Source organism: Urocampus carinirostris, chromosome 7, assembly GCF_059441175.1.
Source record: "Urocampus carinirostris isolate Australia breed hairy pipefish chromosome 7, RoL_Ucar_1.0, whole genome shotgun sequence".
NCBI classification, from domain to species: Eukaryota; Metazoa; Chordata; class Actinopteri; order Syngnathiformes; family Syngnathidae; genus Urocampus; species Urocampus carinirostris.
The window spans coordinates 4,638,103-4,658,545 of NC_142355.1; the positions used below are offsets into that span (position 1 = coordinate 4,638,103).

At 39.2% G+C, this 20,443-nt stretch overlaps 1 protein-coding gene across 2 annotated transcripts in view; it reads right to left on the minus strand.

Annotated features, from left to right (window-relative positions):
• LOC148362152 (protein FAM107B-like) overlaps positions 1-20,443 on the minus strand; it is a 42,312-nt gene that overhangs the window by 12,998 nt on the left and 8,871 nt on the right. The window contains exons 1-2 of one of the 2 annotated variants that reach the window (XM_088339574.1): positions 3,223-3,389; positions 586-724 (exon numbers count right to left, since the gene is read on the minus strand). In XM_088339574.1, coding sequence (XP_088195700.1) covers positions 586-724; positions 3,223-3,265 — 182 coding nt within the window. In that variant the 5' untranslated portion in view covers positions 3,266-3,389. Of the gene's footprint in view, positions 1-585; positions 725-3,222; positions 3,390-20,443 lie in introns of those variants that run through there. The other variant, XM_088339575.1, reaches the window with a different exon arrangement.

The window sequence follows — 20,443 nt, forward strand, 5'->3', positions numbered from 1 at the left end:
CCCCCTAGGTAAGGCTCATGCTTTTGAAAAAATTAATACAAATTTCTTGAGCTATGAGTATTTAGAAAATGCAAGTTTATATGTAGTGGTGGGTAGGGTTACTTTAACTGGATTACTTTCAATTACTTTTGGATTACTCCAATACCAAATATGCTAATAAAAGACAAAAGAAACTAAATACGAATAAAATGACTACATTTTGTGCAGGCCTGGGGAGTAACGGAATACATGGAATGGCAAAAATGATGTAGGCAAGCTGTTTGGATTTATTTTCATTTTGTTTCTGTCGCATTTTATGTTAGTTTTGCCGGAGATCAAAGAGATCAAAGCCAGGAGAGAAAGCTTACCACGTGTTGTGAATCATAATTGTATTCATATTTAGTTTCTTTTGTCTTTTATTAGCATATTTGGTATTGGAATAATCCAAAAGTAATTGAAAGTAATCCAGTTAAAGTAACCCTACCCAACCCAGTTTATATGATAGTTTATGTGGTTATTTTTTTATGAGTCAAGTTATTTTACCGTAGGAGGCGCTAAAAATACATAATGTCCCTTTAACAATCAGCATCTAACTCGTTTACTGACCTCTTTTGGTTCATAAGCAGCTCTCTGTGAAGTTCCTGGTGGTTGCGGGAATTCTTGACGGGGTTGATCAACTTTTTGGGCTTGATGAGCTGATCGCAGTCTCCCTCCAGATAATCGGGCTCAGCCATGACACTCCTCCCTGGAAAGAGCGATAGACCAGGGTCACATGAATACGAACACGGACACAAAATGAAGACCACCAGTATGAGATGGGGCATTTTAAACTAAGTGGGAATTTCCTCATAATTCTAATACGAAGTGTTCCAAAAGCCTAGGGCACATCCATCCATCCATCCATTATCTGCACCGCTTATCCTCAGTAGGGTCGCGGGGGTGCTGGAGCCCATCCCAGCCATCTTCGGGCAGTGGGCAGGGGACACCCTGAACTGGTTGCCAACCAGTCGCTGGGCACACAGGGACAGACAATTCGCTCACTTATTCACACCTAGGACAATTTTGACCGGCCATGTTGACATTTAATATCTCGGATACTATTAAGGATTTAAAAACACATCTGGTTAATCCTCATCCACGCCACCACACTGGAGCCTCAGGGTTCGACAGTTTCTGAACACAATACTGCCAGACAGATGGATTGGACGGTCCGGGCAGAGAATGATCACCATCTCAAGTCCTGGAAACCCGGATTTCACACCATACTATTTCTTTTTGTGGGGATTCGTGAAACGATTGGTCTATGTGCCCCCTATTTTAAGAGACGTGGATGAACTGAAAGCATGAATGACAGAGACTGTTGCAACCATTCGCTGGGATGCATTTGGCAAGAATTTGAATCTGTTTTGATTTTTCGCGTGACATTGAACATCTTTGAACATTTCATGTAAAAATTGAGACTACAAACCTTCTGAATTCACCAGATGTCGTTTTTATATCCCTAATAGTTCCAAAGATATTCAATGTCAAAATATACCCAAAACTTTAGAATCACCCTGTTGTGGGCACAAAGCTGGACAGCCTGACAACAGTAGCTGAGGGACGGGCACTGGAAAAGCTGCGGTCAATCATGGACAATTCATCACATCCACTACACAGCATTATCTCCAGACAGAAGAGCAGCTTCAGCGACAGACTGCTGTCAAAGTCTTGTACCACGGACAGACTGAGGAGATCTTTTCTTCCTCATGCCATGAGGCTCTTTAACTCCACCCGGCCGAGTAGAGGCCCACATTAAACCACACCCCCCACATTGCATATTACCGTATTTTCATTGCAGTGTGTATTCTGTGTAGCACTATCTAGATACTCTATATAACACGCTACATTGGGTATTAACACGTCACATTGGGTATTTGTGTATTGTATTCTTTTGGCTTTATTATTGTACTGTTCTCAGCTCAGGGATGCTGCTGGAAGTGTGAATTTCCCTGCGGGGATGAATAAAGTATCTATCTATCTATCTAATAGCCATTTTTGAATGATTACATCATTCGGTTTACATAATATCTCCAATGTAAATTTTCCCTTGGGTTATTTTCATGTAGTCATGCTCTGGATTATGACTGATGATGCTGATGGACTTCTTACATAATCAGAGCCAAGAGTGTCGATGACGAACAAGCCACATGCAAATCGACAAACGCATGCTCCCACTTATTGTTTCATTTTCTCCACATTTGCATTACTGACAACAATGTTTGCAAGTCCGGTGGATAATAGTTTGACGCTGAAGAAGCATAGTTCCCAGAAGTGCATGCAATGTATAGCCAAAAACAACAAATGTAGGCACTGTTTAGAACACCAGATATAGAAAAAAGATAACAGCCCACAACAAAGTGTAATTTTAGGCAATATTTTTTTTCTAAAGAAATAGTAATGCGTCATTTTTTTAAATTTTTGAATAATACATACACTCATTTTATCATATTTACATCAGTTAATATTTATTTTAAACTAATTAGTTATATTTGAAAAAAAAAAAAACGTCTCATTTAAAAAAAAGGAAGGGATGGCTGTGATTAAGAGCATTTTGTTCAAAAAACAACACGGAAGCATACAAAAAAAGTAATCCTGTTTAAGGGTATAAACCTTTTAAATACATTTGTTAACTTTGCAACAATCTCAAACTTTCCATCAGATAAGTTTCGAATATGGACTATATTGTCACTGTCTTGTACCACGGACAGACTGAAGAGATCTTTTCTTCCTCATGCCATGAGGCTCTTTAACTCCACCCGGCAGAGTAAGGGCCCACATTAAACCACACCCCCTACATTGCACATTACCGAATTTTATTGCAATATGTATTCTGTGTAGCACTATCTAGATACTCTATAGAACACGCTACAGTGGGTATTAGCACGTCACATTGGGTATTTGTGTATTGTATTCTTTTTGCTTTATTATTGTATTGTTTCTCAGCACAGGGATGCTGCTGGAAATGTGAATTTCCCTGCGGGGATGAATAAAGTATCTATCTATCTATCTATCGATCTATCTATAGCATGCCAGGTCATATCCACCTTCCACATCAGGTCCTTGGAATTAAAACATGAGCACATGCCATAACAATGGAACAAAGTGACTTAAAAATGTAAAAAAAATGAAATAAAAATAATCATAAAAAAATAAAAAGGGAGAAAAGTTCAGACTAAATTAGAGCAAAAAAAATCAACTCACCCTGCAGATGAGGAAAGACTGGGTATCTGAACATTGTCGCCATGACCTCTGTTGTTAGTATTTCTTATTTCAAATATTTAAACTCGAGTTTTTGCTCTGTTCTACATGCACAGCAGTCAGCATCAAAGCAGAGTCAGTCACTTTTATAGCTTTCTTTACACACATACACACACAAGCATGCTTGCTGCCGCCCACTGTACTTCTGCTCCTGCCCACTTCTGTGAATATGCAAGCTTCTTTATCATATATTATCGTCTTCTCCATTCATTTTTTTCCTCTTTTCTGGGCATTAAAACTTTAAGGTATGATTGATTCCTGAATATCTAAAAACCACGCTTTCGAGTTTGTGTAATTGCAACAAAGCACCGCTAAGGGACGACATCCTTGTATATGCAACAGACAATGATGGGAGTGTTACATAACAAAGTTAGCTAAAACGATGCCTCCCGATTGGTAGTTTCGAAGAGGAGACGTAGCACACAAGGATGTTCCTGCTGCTTGATGAAAACATAGTGTAATTGAGATTACATTTTCCAAAATTTTCTAAAGAGTTCGGCACGACACCAGCAGGGTTGGGTAGGGTTACTTTCAATTACTTTTGGATGACTCCAATACCAAATATGCTAATAAAAGACAAAAGAAACTAAATATGAATCAAATTACTAAATTGTGTGCAGGCTTGGGGAGTAACGGAATACATGGAACGGCAAAGATGATGTTGGCAAGCTGTTGGGATTTATTTTCATTTTGTTTCTGTCGCATTTTATGTTAGTTTTGCCAGAGATCAAAGCCAGGAGAGAAAGCTTACCACGTGTTGTGAGTCATCATTTTATTCATATGAAGTTTCTTTTGTCTTTTATTAGCATATTTGGTATTGGAGTCATCCAAAAGTAATTGAAAGTAATCCCGTTAAAGTAACCCGACCCAACCCTGTCCCCAGGACTGCAACCAGGGTCGGGTCGGGTTACTTTAACTGGATTACTTTCAATTACTTTTGGATGACTCCAATACCAAATATGCTAATAAAAGACAAAAGAAACTAAATATGAAGAAAATGAATAAACTTTGTGTAGGCTTGGGGAGTACCAAGTGCAAGAGGAGCAGCTAACCAGATGTGCAAAATGGGAAGTCAGGTAAACATGTCACTATACAATAACAATAACACTGGAGTACGATAGTGCAGAGGAGAACAGATGTGCAAAGGAGTGCCTAGGTAAATTAACCAGGGTTCGGTAGGGTTACTTTAACTTGGTTACTTCCAATTACTTTTGTATTAGTCCAATACCAAATATGCTAATAAAAGACAAAAAAAAACTAAATATGAATAAAATCACAAAATTTTGTGCAGGCATGGGGAGTAACTGAATACATGGAACGGCAAAAATGATGTTGGCAAGCTGTTTGGATTTATTTTCATTTTGTTTCTGTCGCATTTTATGTTAGTTTTGCCAGAGATCAAAGCCAGGAGAGAAAGCTTACCACATGTTGTGAGTCATCATTTTATTCATATTTAGTTTCTTTTGTCTTATTTGCATATTTGGTATTGGAGTAATCCAAAAATAATTGAAAGTAATCCAGTTAAAGTAACCCTACCTAACCCTGGACACCAGCAATGCTATACATCAGGTGTCAGGAAACTTTTTGACAAAAAGAGCTACAAAAGCAAAAATACTTAATTTTTTTTGTGGGGGAGAGCCACACCATACATTTTAAGACAAAATTTAACTAAACTGCCAAAACCTGCACTTTTGATAAAAGCTAATTCATCAGCACAATTTATTTCACTGTGCGACATTTGATGATTTGATCAAATCTATGCAATAATAATAATGCCTAAACCTGTGTTCCATATATATATATATATACAGTATATATATACCATCGTAAATTGGTTTCCCTCCCACAGTTAAGTGTTGAGGCTCATTTAGATTGTCTTTTTTGTCTTAAGTAATAGCTTTAAAACAACACGCGAGCAAAGTTATTTTAAAAATGTCACAAAATAGTGCAAACAAGGATACCAACGTAGGCTATTTACCTTTGGTGCAGACGCCGATGGTTGAGGTAAATAAAGAAGGGAAGGCGTGTGCTGTGTGTACGCTCATTCATTCATCAATTTGCTCTATGTGCTTGGCTGTAATTTAGGGGTGTTTAGAGATTGTTCTGTGGGTTATCATCACAAAATGTCTCAACGGTTAACATACATTGTCTAATGAGCTTCCATATAGAGGATTTGTAGCTCCTATGAAACTGTTTGGATTTATTTTCATTTTGTTTCTGTCGCATTTAATGTTAGTTTTGCCGGAGATCAAAGAGATCAAAGCCAGGAGAGAAAGCTTACCACGTGTTGTGAGTCATCATTTTATTCATATTTAATTTCTTTTGTCTTTTATTAGCATATTTGGTATTGGAGTAATCCAAAAGTTATTGAAAGTAATCCAGTTAAAGTAACCCTACCCAACCCTGTTCACTACTGGTTTTTGATGGTCATGTTTTCCAGTTGTGGTTAAAGATTCTCACTTCACATCGAAAAGGCTGCAGAGCTACAATCTAGGTATGTGCATACATGAGCTTGGGGCTGTAAAAGAGGGGGTTCAGCTGGGTTTTGGGAGTAGGGGGTATCGCCATGCATGCGAGCCCAGGCATGCTGTGCACATCAAAGATGTTTTTTGTCAGTGCCACTAGCGGGGGGCTGCGGCTCTAAAAGGCTGGCAGTGTTGTCAAAATGTCAGTTTGCTTAACACATGCGCTCGGACTTCCTGCGCGGCCCCGGGCTGAAGGGAAGTGACATAGTGGGTTCAAAGGGGTCTTGCAACCTCAAATTGGAGCTAGGCATTAATTCTCCCCTCCGTCTTTCAATAAACTATTTACCGTCGCTTCTGGTTTCATTTAGTGTTAAACAAGATATATAGCGTACCATCTGTTAATAAAACATAAAAAAAGAGGGCCTCAAACTTTTTACACAAGGTACAACATTAAATACCCCAAGTAACCATAGCAACCATAATCCCAAGTGTGGCAAGATAATTCATTATCAAACATGTCCAAAACTTGACATCAAGTTACATTTTGCTGAGTTTACGGCAATGCAAAATTGTTTTTCTCTTTTGAATGAATTGACTCATGTACTATTGCAAAGGTTGTACGGCTTACAAACGTTGTTTGTTCTTAAAATTCTTTCACAAGATATCCATTTCTTTTTGGTTCCCGATATATTTTGTCGCATTATATTAACATTTTTGGGGGCTTATTTAATCGGTTGCAAGATACAGAACTGTACTTAATCACATTTTTTAGCGGAAGTACTATGTTGGCAACAAAATTCACTTGCTATAATTGGAAATTATTTGAATGCAACACAAACTTTTTCTTTTTTTATACTTTTTTTAAAATTCCTTTTAAAAAAATCTCATTGTGTTTATTTTTTTCCGAGCTGTTGATTTTTTCTTTTTGTTCTCTATTTAATTTTTTCCTACATTTCTTTCCTTTCTTTTTTTCTCTAAATTTTTCCTTCTTTTTGTTTCTTTTGTTTCTCAGCTTTTCACTACTTTTTCATGTTGGTATTTTTTTCTTTTTTGTTCCATTCCCCCATTCCTTTAAGTCATTTTTGCATATTTTTACATAATATTTGGTCATGTTGGGATTAAAAACGCAAAAACAACCTGAAGAGCCGTTTAGGACCTGAAAGAGCCGGTTCTTTTTAGTGAGCAGAGCCGAAGAAGCCGGTTCCCGACAAACTCTACTGACTTTACTTTTCAACTTCGTTCAACATTGACTTCAAAGTACCGCATTTAGGACACAACGTCAGGGGAACCCGTGTATTTTTACCTTCATGCACTTTAACTTTGACTTACGTCGCTTCTTAATTAGTAATTTTGAGCCCTCATTTTTGTGCGCTGGCTAAAATTTTCTTGTGCGCCGAACATGTGCGAGCAGTGCGCAATTGCGCACGCGCGCAGCTTAGAGGGAACACTGGTCAGGACCAAAGCTAAATGCAGAGGGCAGATATTAAAAAAACAAAAAATAAATTACTAACTTACTTACGTTAATATGTGTGCAGGACAGTTACATTTTTACATGATTGGACTGTTTTACTCACTGAATATCACTAGCTAAGAAAAAGCCAAATTTCTCCCCAAAAATCTTGTTGTTTTGACATGAAAAATACTGTTGACCGCAACTAGGGTTGGGTAGGGTTACTTTAACTGGATTACTTTCAATTACTTTTGGATGACTCCAATACCAAATATGCTAATAAAAGACAAAAGAAACAAAATATGGATAAAATCACTAAATTTTGTGCAGGCTTGGGGAGCAACGGAATACACGGAACAGCAAAAATGATGTTGGCAAGCTATTTGGATTTATTTTCATTTTGTTTCTGTCGCATTTTATGTTAGTTTTGCCGGAGATCAAAGAGATCAAAGCCAGGAGAGAAAGCTTACCACGTGTTGTGAGTCATCATTTTATTCATATTTAGTCTTTTATTAGCATTTTTGGCATTGGAGTAATCCAAAAGTAATTGAAAGTAATCAAGTTAAAGTAACCCTACCCAACCCTGACCGCAACAAATTCTAAACAATGTTCTGCCTTGTTTAGCGTTTTTTATAAAATCTCCCAAATACCCATAGTTAATCATTTTAGCGGACATTTTTTACAAGACAGACCACGTTTAGTTCGATGATGTTACTTATGCATGAAAATGTCGCTCACCTTCGAGTGCAGTTGAGTCACCTTATCTAATGGCAATAGTCTTGACACTAAAAGCCTGGGACATCGAGCCACTGGGAAAGAGGCCAACTCTTTTGAGTAAAACCCTTTCAGATGGAAAGCTTCCATTCATTTAATTCTTAGCACGGAAAGGGGTTGCTTCGGTGGTCATCCTTGGGATTCATGTCAAAGCACTAACATCCTACGAGTTCTCTAAAACTTGTCTAGTAAGCGTTCTTTTTTACCAATGAAATTCAAGTGATTCAAATACTGGCTGAATGTAGTTCTGTTTATACAAGGTAATTTCCCACAAGTTTTTATTCTTAGTATAGTTTGACCAGGGATCAGAGACTCTAGTCAATTTTCCTCATGCTCGGTCTTGATTTTGACCTCACAAATGTCTTTACTTTTAAACGACTTTACTTCCTCAGAAGGCTGGCCTCCTTCAACATCTGCAAAAAGCTCCAGAAAATATTCTATGAGACAGTAGTGGCAAGCGCCCTCTTCTATGCAGCGTGTTGGGGAGGCAGCGTCATGAAGAAGGATGCCTCTCGTCTCAATAAACTGGCGAGGAAAGCGAGCTCTGTTGTGGGCACAGAGCTCGACAGCCTGACAACAGTAGCTGAGAGACGAGCACTGGAAAAGCTGCGGTCAATCATGGACAATTCATCGCATCCACTACACAGCATTATATCCAGACAGAAGAGCAGCTTCAGCGACAGACTGCTGTCACTGCCTTGTACCACGGACAGACTGAAGAGATCTTTTCTTCCTCATGCCATGAGGCTCTTTAACTCCTCCCGGCGGAGTAAAGGCCCACATTAAACCACACCCCCTATATTGCATATTACCGTATTTTTATTGCAGTGTGTATTTTATGTAGCACTATTTAAATACTCTATAGAACACGCTACAGTGGGTATTAGCACGTCACATTGGGTATTTGTACATTGTATTCCTTTTGCTTTATTATTGTATTGTTCTCAGCGAAGGGATGCTGCTGGAAATGTGAATTTCCCTGCAGGGATGAATAAAGTATCTTTCTATCTATCTATCTATCTCTCCGTCTATCTAAGGACACGCTAGAACTTGAAAAGATAGTAATTTCTCTCTTTTTGAATTGCTCGATCTTTACCACTTCAAATAATCACACTGTACTAAGAAAGCCCGAACACTGTTAAATGTTTGCTTAAGGAACAATTTATTAACAGTCGTATTAGCCTTTGGCCTTCTTGTCCTTTTGGTAGAAAGTCAAAAATTTAGAGCGATCCTTTGACTTTCAGGTCAGAATTTAGACCAAAAATGTGAAAAACTCGATTTATTTTGGAAAGGTTTCTGTCCATAGTTTCATTCAGCTTTAGTCCACTTTTCCATTGCCAAATTTTACTACATTTTAAGGAATTTCAAAGCCATATTTTTTGACTTTCTCCAGTAACATTAAATGAAAAAATCTTGGGTGAATTTAATTTAATAATAAACCTCATTCATGTCGAGCAACTCAGTGTCTCACAACAAAATGTTCATTAACAATATATATGATATGAGGAAACATATGTACAATATAACATGTTAAACTACACAAATAAACATGTTTGAAAAAAAATAAATGTTTTTTTGTATTTTGTAAGGGACAATACGACAGTTTGTAAGGGCATGGAGCACACTAAATTTTGGGGACCCATAGATTTTTGAGCATGCGAGTCCCCGGGACCCATCACTCTTCAGAGGTAAAATGAACACTGCTTATGGGCATGAAAATACAGTAAGTTCTTCCCATTACAATTTACCACTGGGAATTACTACCTTTATTTGGTGCATTGCCTATAATAAATGTCCAGAACTGAAACATAATCTTTGCACTAATACACATTTAAGACTGCCACGTTTAGGTGTAGCATGCACCTGATCCTTAAGAAGCGATGATGCTTCATAGGACAATGCCCTACTAACTAATGCCAGCTGCCATTAACCATGAGGGAAGAAATGCAACTGCAAAGCGGAGCCACCAGGGAGCAGTGGCGGCAGCGTTTTTAAGCAGACTTTGTGAATCAAGGCGACAATTTCAAGCATTTACAAGCACTTTCAACCCTTGAAAACACAACATTAAATTTCAAGCATATTCAAGGATTTTAAGCACCTGTAAAAACCCTGTTTATAGGCGTTTTGTTTTTTTTCTCATATTGATTTATTCTCCAGAACATGACACATCTGGGCAGGATTTTTAGGGGTTCACTTCAAACCCAAAACTAAAGAGTAAGGCCCTTTCTTTTGAAAGAATATGTGCAATGTTTCAAGGTTGTCTTTGGTTCCTATCTGGGCCATGTCTAGATTTTTACCCTTGTAACGACACTTAGTGGATGTAATATGTTTTCAACTTCTGCCTCAACCAAAAGTCCACTTTGACATCATTTTGCTGGTGTTACTGCGGCAATTTTTTCTTTTACAATATATTCCGAACCTGTTAAAGTCTTTCTAAGTGGTTTTACAAGACGGCCTTTCCACTGGACTGATCGTGTCCAGACTAAGTATTTTTTGCTTTCACCTTTATGTGCCTTCGTGTTCCCCCACTGTGCTGCTTTGGGACAAGACTCACTGTTGTTCCGGGAATCCCGTTACAAGACTTTTGTTTATTGCTCTTGGGAACCGGCACACATACACTCATCCCCAGGCAACACACAGAGTAAGACAGAAAATGCAACAAGCCTTCCAAAAAGAAGCTTGCTAGCTGGTCTAAGGGAAAAAAGCATTTATAGGGATTCTAAATGAAAAGCATTCAGGCATTAAATAAGAGTGGGGTTGAAAGGAAAATTGGTCAGACAGTCACCGGAAAGTGGAAAAGGGAGTTGGCTTCAGACACATTTCCACAGCTTACTTCACTCCTTCTTTGCACCAACTGTTTCACATATGATAAATCAACAAACTCAGGACTAAATAGAAAATGCCTTATCAAGAGACCAAACGTCTCAATTTCACCTGGTATGCATGAACGTTTCAGGAAACAAATTTAAATAAATTTATGGACGACAGGAAAGAATGGTTGCCAGGAGGAGATTGTGCCAAATGTTATCACAGTTTACCATTTTCTAATCAAAAACCTCACATTTTGACGGATTTCCCTACAAGTAAATATATGAAAAATACATCTAAATAAAACAAGCCTTGCACGTTAATATTGAATATTCATCTAAAACTGAAGTCATAAGTGATATAAACAGGTGTCATATATTCTCCAGGGACCCCCTATGTATCCTACGGACTACTCACCAGCAATGTTCCCTGTAATTTTCCAGGGGTCTGAGCGTTCACACAAAGTCGGTGAGCAACGCTTGAAACAACAGTGAGCAACCATAATCCCAAGTGTGGCAAGATAATTAATTATCAAACATGTCCAAAACTTGACATCAAGATACATTTTGCTGAGTTTCCGGCAATGCAAAATGATTTTTCTCTTTTGAATGAATTGACTCATGTACTATTGCAAAGGTTGTACGGCTTACAAACGTCGCTTGTTCTTACAATTCTTTCACAAGATCTCCATTTTTTTTATTTCCTGACATATTTTCTCGCATAATATTAACATTTTTGGGGGCTTATTTAGTCAGTTGTAAGATACAGAACTGTACTTAATCACATTTTTTAGTGGAAGTACAATGTTGGCAACAAGATTCACTTGATATAATTGGAAATTATTTGAATATAACACAAACTTTTTCTTCTTTTTTCCGTGTTTTTCTTCTAATTGGTGAAAAAAGGTCCACAGTTCCTTTAAAAAATGTTCCAAGCTGTTACTTTTTTCTTTTTGTTCTCTATTTACTTTTTTCCTACATCTTTCTTTTCTTTTTTTCTGGCTTTTTTCTAAATTGTTCCTTTTTTTCTCTTCCTTTTGTTTCTTTTTTTCTCAGCTTTTCACTACTTTTTCTTTTTGGTATTTTTTTCTTTTTTGTTCTATTCCCCCATTCCTTTAAGTCATTTTGTGCATAACTTTACATAATATTTGGTCATGTTGGGATTAAAGAAGCAAAAACAACCTGAAGAGCCGGTTCCTTTTAGTGAGCCAAGCCGAAGAAGCCGGTTCTCGACAAAGTCTACTAACTTTACTTAAATTCGTTCTACGTCGCTTATTAATTAGTAATTTTGAGCCCTCATTTTTGTGCGCTGGCTAGATTTTCTTGAGCGCTTTCTTGCGCACGTGCACAGCTTAAATGGAGCACTGCTCACCAGTGAAGGGAAATTGTAACATAATAGCAATCGATGATACGCAGATCTGCCTGTGATTCGATAGAAACAAAAATACACGTCAGAGGATGCCAACCGATGTCCTCGAAGATAACATTGAGGTCGAGCAGCCGGTGGTCATCTTCACCATCCTATTACTATCCTTGCCCAAAATTTTGATAATAATAATAAGTGACCACACTAATTCTGTCATATTGATGCTAGGTTCGTTTCTTTCATAAATAAGGGTCACATGTTTGCAGGCTGACATCCTGCTGCTTGTGTTTTTCCTTGAAGGTTAATGGGAAACCATAATTCCCAGCCTTTGGATTAAAGCCCAAAACTGTTTAACGGGACAAATATTGACAACAGGCAGTCACAAAGATAATGAATTTGTCACATCTGAATTATCTTGCGCACCCTCCCAAGATCCAGATCTTGGTTTAATCTACTCACAGATGGGAAGTTCACTCCTCTGAGGAAATGGCCACATCCATACCCTTGAGCAAGCCCCGCAACCCTCGTTTCTTGCTCTTGTGTACATGCAACCATGCACAAGTTACAGCTCGGACAAATCCTGTACGCGCCCAGCCGCTTGTCTGTTAATGAAACCGCCATTTAGCCGTAAACTGGAGAGGCCCTAATTAAAGCAGACGGATAAATAGAAAGGCTAATAACAGACAGCTGTAAAGGCGAACGGGGAAGATAAGAGCTTGATTGCACGTGAGCGAGAGAGAAAGCGTAACGAAAAGAATTGTGTGTGGAGTGAGTGCTCGCAGTAAGAAGGAGTTCACTTCCTGTGCAGGCCACGTACCGGCTGTAAGCGAGTATACGCTCAGCACTTTGACTACGTAGATAAATCACAAAAGGCCCTACTTGGAGAAAGTCACAAACAATGGCACTTCGCTCGCATTCAGGAAATAAACTAGTGCTAATGTGTGTAAACACAGATTTAGCTAATGAGATAAGGAAAAAACATCCAGTGAAGCAGGGATGGACATTAATAATAAAATTCAGTTTTTAAAAGTGAGCGCGACATACAAAACAAAAACAGCTGACTTTAAGAAAAAGTTGTGGCTTTATTTTATCCTCTCCGGTTCATTTATTTTCAATATTTTATTTAAAAGTACAGTGGAACCTCGGTTTTCGAAAGCCTCTCAGTTCGAACAAATTGGTGTTCGACCAAAAATTTAGAGAAATTCTTGCTTCGCTGTTCGGTCAAAAGTTCGGAGTTCGAACGCCGGTACGCTAGGGTGCGATGCTGAGCGGCGTACGGGTGTTTTAGCCCCTAATTATGCCTCCGAAGAAGGTCGGTGCGAGCAGGACAGGTGAAAAAAGACAAGTTGTTAGTACAACTATTGCCTTTAAGAAAGACATAATAGCTATATATGAAGGAGGTGGGCGAGTGTCTGATCTTGCTAGTGAATACAGCATGGCTAAATCTGCGATCAGTACGATACTAAAGAAAAAGGAGGCTGTGAAATCGAGTGATGCGGCTAAGGAAGTTAGCAAGCAACTGCCGTAAGTTTCGGAAGAGGTTGAAAAACTTTTGATGATTTTTCTATCCCCACCGTCCACCACAAAGGTAAGAAATCCTATTCATTATTCTTTTCTTTATCCTTTTTTTATTTTTACACGTTCATGTTAGCGTAATCTTTCGTACGGAAGATTACGCTAACCCGAACGTACGATTAGCCTGGGTTAGCTTCATGTTTACGTTCATGGTAAACCTTCAGGGTGTTGGAGCGGATTAAAATGATTACTTTTAATGGGAAAAACGATTTCGGTGATTGAACAAATCGGTTTTCGAACAGGGTTCTGGAACAGATTATGGTCGAGAACCGAAGTTCCACTGTATAACCCAAAGAGACGGTTTGTGCTAATCGACCATCAGATGTCGCTTTATTGTGTAGCGTGACTAAAAAACAAGTGATACAAAGCACAAGGATAATTACAAAGCAACGAAAGAGCATTAATTTGGTTTAATACATTTTCCTCAATCTTTCATGAGGTTTTTGGTTTTTCTGGGTACCCGTAGCAGCAAGATGGCAGACAATCATGTCTGCTCCTTTTAGGTAAGACTCATTCATCCAATATCTGCACCGCTTATCCTGAGTAGGGTTGCGAAGGTGCAGGAGCCCATGGGCAGGGGACACCCTGAACTGGATGCCAGCTAATCGCATTGCACAGAGAGACAGACAGACACTCATTCATTCACACCTAGGGACAATTTGGACTTGAAAATTAACTCGACATGCGCGTTTCTGGAATGTGAGCGAAAACCGTATTGCCCACACAGGGAGAACATGCATACTCAGTTTTTACTAATAGACGATAGAATATATGACAAATTACAGTCAAAATTAGAACGGGATGGTGTAATAATAGTCTGTATTGGTCTGTAGTTTGTACAACCCTTTCAGACTTCTTGTGATTTAGAGCTATACAAATAAACATGACTTGACGACACTTTCGAGAAGTCGTCGAAAGGCAATGCAAGGCAAAAAATGCTAGAAAATTATTTTTAGAATAGGTAATTCTATTGATTAGCACAACCAAAACAAAGACCATTGGATTTAAATCAATATGTTTACAACCAAAGTTGATTTAGGTGAACTCGTATAGGTTGTCGACATTCAAGACCTTCGTTACAGGCATTAGCTTGTTGAAATACGGGGAATGTCAGTTCTCTTATACCTAGCCAATCCTTTGCACATCTGTTCTCTGCATCGTACTCCAGTGTTATTGTTATTGTATATTGACTTGTTTACCTGACTGCCCATTTTGCACATCTGGTTAGCTGCTCCTCTTGCACTCTTTGCACTACTGCATAATACTATACATAGCTAAAATTATTTAGCATATTATTAATACTTCACACTCTTTTGTTCAACAGCAGGGCCCAACAGTTTTCACTGGTTTACCCCTGCCGCATCATACGGGTGCCCAGTCCATCCTTACTAACGCGTCCACAATCTCACTATCCTTTCACCAGATAGAGTATTGAAGTACTAATCTATCCAACTCAGTACAACATTTATTTATATCTGTACATTCAAGAAAACTGTGCGGGTCAGATGTATCGACATTTCGTTCCGTATACGCGTGTACTAGAATGACAATAAAGTATATCTGAATCTGAATCTTTTGAATGTGCTGTTAAGATCTTAACAATTTTTATTGTGCTAACTTAACCTATTGTGCTGAGTAGACGGTGAAAGAGTAGTTTGTTTTGATCACGTTGCACTTCCTGTGCAGTGAGACCCCGATGGGACAGCCCCCTCTTCTCCCATAGTGTGATGTCACCAGGGAGACACTAGGTTATGGGAATTTACAACCAAGGTCATAAAACATAAAGATGAGACACCAAGCGAGCACACAAGGCCAGGATAGGGGCTGAGAAGGCAAGGCTTGTAAACTTGGTATGTGATATTAAAATAATCTTTTGCACCTCATGGCACTGGCCAATCTAGTGGTCGTTTTTAGGCTTACCATGGGGCACAAGGATTGTATTTTTGGGAGTTGTATCTTGGCCAGAATGAATCATAGCTGTGGTCTGCTGAGTAATCGAGGAAAAAAAGAAACATGCTTTACTGTAATCAGATTTTTTTTTTAAAATACTGCTTCTGGTGCTGTGTGACACATCATATGATCATCACCTTGAAGATGTGTGGAGCAAAACAAATAGAAATGCAGCGGTGAATTCTAATGTAGTTTTCTGTCAACTGGTATTTGCTATATGTTTCTTAATTCCTGCCTCGGATGAGTCTTCAAGCAGCTGTGCTTGTCTACAATTCATAGATCATCAATGTGCGTTGGGTTGAATTGAAATTGCCAAATATTGTATAGAGTGGAACCTCGGTTCTCGACCATAATCTGTTCCAGAACCCTGTTCGAAAACCGATTTGAAATCATTTTTCCCATTAAAAATAATGTAAATCGTTTTAATCCGTTCCAACACCCTGAACGTTTACCTTGAACGTTTAACGTAATCATAAAGCTAAACCAGGCTAATCGTAGGTCCGCATTATCGTATTCTTCCGTACGAAAGATAACGCTAACATGAACGTGTAAAAATGAAAAAATCAGGTCGTTTACAAGTCATTTAGCACCCGGGTCTCCACAACAAGTGCTGAGCGGTTCATTGGAAAGGGGGCTCCGTTCCAACACCCTCAATGTTGGGCTTCGTTCCAAAACCCTGAATGTTTACCTGAATGTTCAACGTAAACATATGCTAACCCAGGATAATCGTACGTTTGCGTTATCGTAATCTTCCGTACGAAAGATTACGCTAACATGAACGTGTAAAGATAAAAAAATCAGGTTGTTTACAAGTCTTTAGCAACAAGTGGTGAGCGGTTCATTGGATGGGGGGCTCCGTTCCAACACCCTGAAAGTTGGGCTCCGTTCCAACACCCTGAATGTTTACCTGAATGTTCAACGTAAACATATGCTAACCCAGGATAATCGTACGTTTGCGTTATCGTAATCTTCCGTACGAAAGATTACGCTAACATGAACGTGTAAAAATAAAAAAATCAGGTCGTTTACAAGTCATTTAGCACCTGGGTCTCCACAACAAGTGGTGAGCGGTTCATTGGAAAGGGGGCTCCGTTACAACACCCTCTATGTTGGGCTCCGTTCCAACACCCTGAATGTTTAACGTAAACTTAAAGCTAACCCAGGCTAATCGTACGTTTGCGTTATCGTAATCTTATGAATAGGATTTCTTACCTTTGTGGTGGTCAGCGGAAGGCGCTCGCACACCTCCTTCATATTTGGCTATTATTTATTTCTTAAATGCAATAGTTGTACGCACTACTTTTCTTTTTTCACCCGTAGCAACTTTGCTGCTTGCACTGACTTTCTTCGGAGGCATAATAATGGGCTAAAACACCTGTACGCCGCTCAGCATCGCACCTTAGCGTACGCACTCAAGCATTACCGGCGTTCGAACTCCGATTTTTTGACCAAACAGCGAAGCAAGAATTTCTCGAAATTTTTGGTCGGACTCCGATTTGTTCGAACTGAGAGGCGTTCGAAAACCGAGGTACTACCCTGTGTTTGGGCATTGTTTGGGAATGTAGAGGTACAAGACGAACTATCATCAGAGTATAGTTAGAAAATGAACTTGAAAATTGGTTCCTAATGAGTTATTTGAATAAATGTTTGTTCTACAGTCACATTCAAGTCAAGTCACATTTATTTGTATAGCCCTTCATCACAAAATCGTCTCAAAGGACTGCACAGGATTACAATTACACCATCGCCTGATCTTACACCAAGTGAAAACTAGTGGTTGTTGCATTATTGTCACCCCTAAAAAGGTTCTAGGGCAGTAATCTCACATTTTTTGGAGGGGTGACGTTCCAAAATAGTGTTTATTCACTAAAAAAAAAAAAAAAAAAATACAGTGCGTTTATTAACAAAAAACTTCTGTGCTGTCCAACTATAATTTTAAAAATAATCCTGGGTTTTTTGCCCAACTGTCTGGATTAAGGAAACAATCACGTTTACATGATACTTTGTTGCCATCTTTTGGATGTTATGGAAAACTGGATATAGTTTTTGGTTATGTTCTACAAAAATCGCCAGGGAGCCACTACAAAGCACCAAAGACCCGCATGTGGCTCTAAAGCAAGTTTAGCGAGTCAAAAAGTCCAACTTAGTTGGCTATAGAAAGCATCTTCCTCTGTTTTAGCCAATCAAATGCAGAACACAATATTGCATGATGAAAGTCCGCGGAGTAGCAAAACTGCGATAAGTAAACCACAATACGGATTTTGGACTTCGTGAGAGCGGAGAGTAGTGCATTACAGTAATCGAGACGGGAAGTAACAAACGCGTGAATTATAATCACCGCATCTGACTGAGACATGATAGGGTGAATTTTAGGGCGAATTTTAGTTTCGAAGATGGAAAAAAGCTGTTCTAGTAATATTCTTTACGTGTGTTTGAAAGGACTGATCAGGGTCAGAAATAACACCTAATTTTTTGACTGAGTCACACTGGGCGATATTACATTTGTCAATGTTCAGAGCAGTTTTTGAGAACAAGTCACAGCATTTAGATGGACCAATAACTAACATTTCGGTCTTTTCAGAGTTAAGCCGCATGAAGTTGAGTGACATCCATTCTTTTATCTCAGTCAGGCAGGCCTCCAAATTTCCAGTTTAGTGTGGCAGATTCCTCCATCAGAAGATATAGTTGAGTGTCATCTGCTTAGCAATGGAAACTGATATTATACTTGCGAATAATATAAACTAATGGAAGGGGGGCCAAGTACTGAACCCTGCGGAACACCACAGGTAACACTAAAGGGCTCAGATGTCATTTCACCATATTTAACACAGTGCGTCCTATCTGTGAGGTAGGATCTAAAACATAAGACGACTGTTCCTGAGAGACCAATCCATTTTCCCAACTGTTCTAGTAAGATATTATGGTCCATATTGTCAAAGACAGCACTAAGCTCCAGCAGCAGCAAGAGTGATGAAGCGCCGAAGTCAATTGCCAGTAGAAGATCATTGGTTACCTTAATCAGGGCTGTCTCAGTAGAGTGCTTAGCCCTGAATCCTGATTGCATGGATTCAAAAATATTGTTCTCGGATATAAAGTCAAGCAAAGAATTACACAAGGGGGAATTTGGATCGCAGCGGTGCCAAACCTAGCCACTAGACCAACCGGGAACTTATGGCTCACGAGCCATATATAGACCTTTTTATGAGTACATATGGCTTAAAGAACTACCATCCAGCTATGATCCAAATTAGTCCTGTTGGCTCATGCTCCAGCCTGCCAGAGTTTTTTTTTCCACACTCGTGAACATCACGTACACAACCCGCACAGAGAGCCTGAAGCAGCTTACAAAATGAATGGTCCGATTTAAAAAGCGGGGATGACGCGGCAACTCACGCTGTAGGAATGTGATGAACCTGCTAAGTGATTGTCACAAAACTATACGCGTATACAGTCACGTCCATGGCTGCTCCTGACTGACAGGAGCACCTACAAGCAACAGGCACGCACTTTCTCTCAAAAGGTTCACGTCCGAATGCTTACGCAGGGCAAATTTTCAACACATGACCAGAGTAGAGGTAGGGGGGTCAGAGGAGACACCTGTCAATACAAATGTCTCTATACCATACTTCTCTTCTGCCTCACAGCTGAGAGTGACACATGTTCCTTCTAACATGCACGCATTGAGGTCTGCTGGAAACAGGTGGCTCACATGTGCGCACATATAGTCGTCTGTAATTATCCTATAATGCATTGCTTTGAGTTTCCTCTGAAACGCATTATACAAAACTCCATTGAAGCTGACGGATAGAGACCATTGAAATCCTGGTGGTTGAGAGCCACGGTGCTGATTATTTTCAATGTCTATGCCCTCCAACACTGCTGCAACTCATGAGCAAGCTCTGCCGAAGTTAGATATAGATGCAGTATATGGAAGGAGGAAGGACACATCAACAACAAACAAGACTGCAGTTCTTTAGGACCATAGACGGTGTTCTCGTTTGCCCGTGTCCCTGCGTCCTGGACGCATCAATTTTGCTGGGGACGCATAGTGTCCAATCAACGTGCGTCCCCGGGACGCAACTTTTTCAACACAAAATTGTCATTATTACCCGATTACTTTTATTTTTAACAAAGATTTACCGCACTCCAAACTTTTCGTCAGGCAGATCCGCCATTGTTGTTTTGGTCTCGCGGTTCGAGTTTTCGTCTGCACGCCGATCTCGGCAAACGAGATCTCGTTGCTACGAGATTACGTCATTGTTGTGGTGGTTGTCGCCGAGGGAAGGTGAAAATCAACGCAAAATTGGTAAATTCTTCAGTGTCAGTAATAAGTCGAAACATAATGCAGAAAGTGATAACAACGGCAATAATTGCGGCACGAAAAAACGGCGGAGAAATTCTTCGGAAGATCGTGGAGGCAAGGAAAACACATGTGTTGAAGCGAACGATTCGACGTAAGAAAATAAACAAAAGAATACTTCTAGCAAGGAAAGGACTTTTCTGACAAAATGGACTAAATTATATTCCTGGTAACGCTATGAGGATGATGATAATGGATTGGACCTTGAGAAGGCATTACAACTGTGGCTGGACAGCAAACCACGAAGATTATATAAACTGAAAAATCTGATTATAGTGATAACTGCTTTGTATTACAAATTAACTGTGATGATTGAACCTGAATGAATATATAGATTTATATTATATATTTGTCGCCAATTTACAATTTTGATAACAAAAAATTTTGGGGACCCATAGATCTCTGTTGAAACCCATA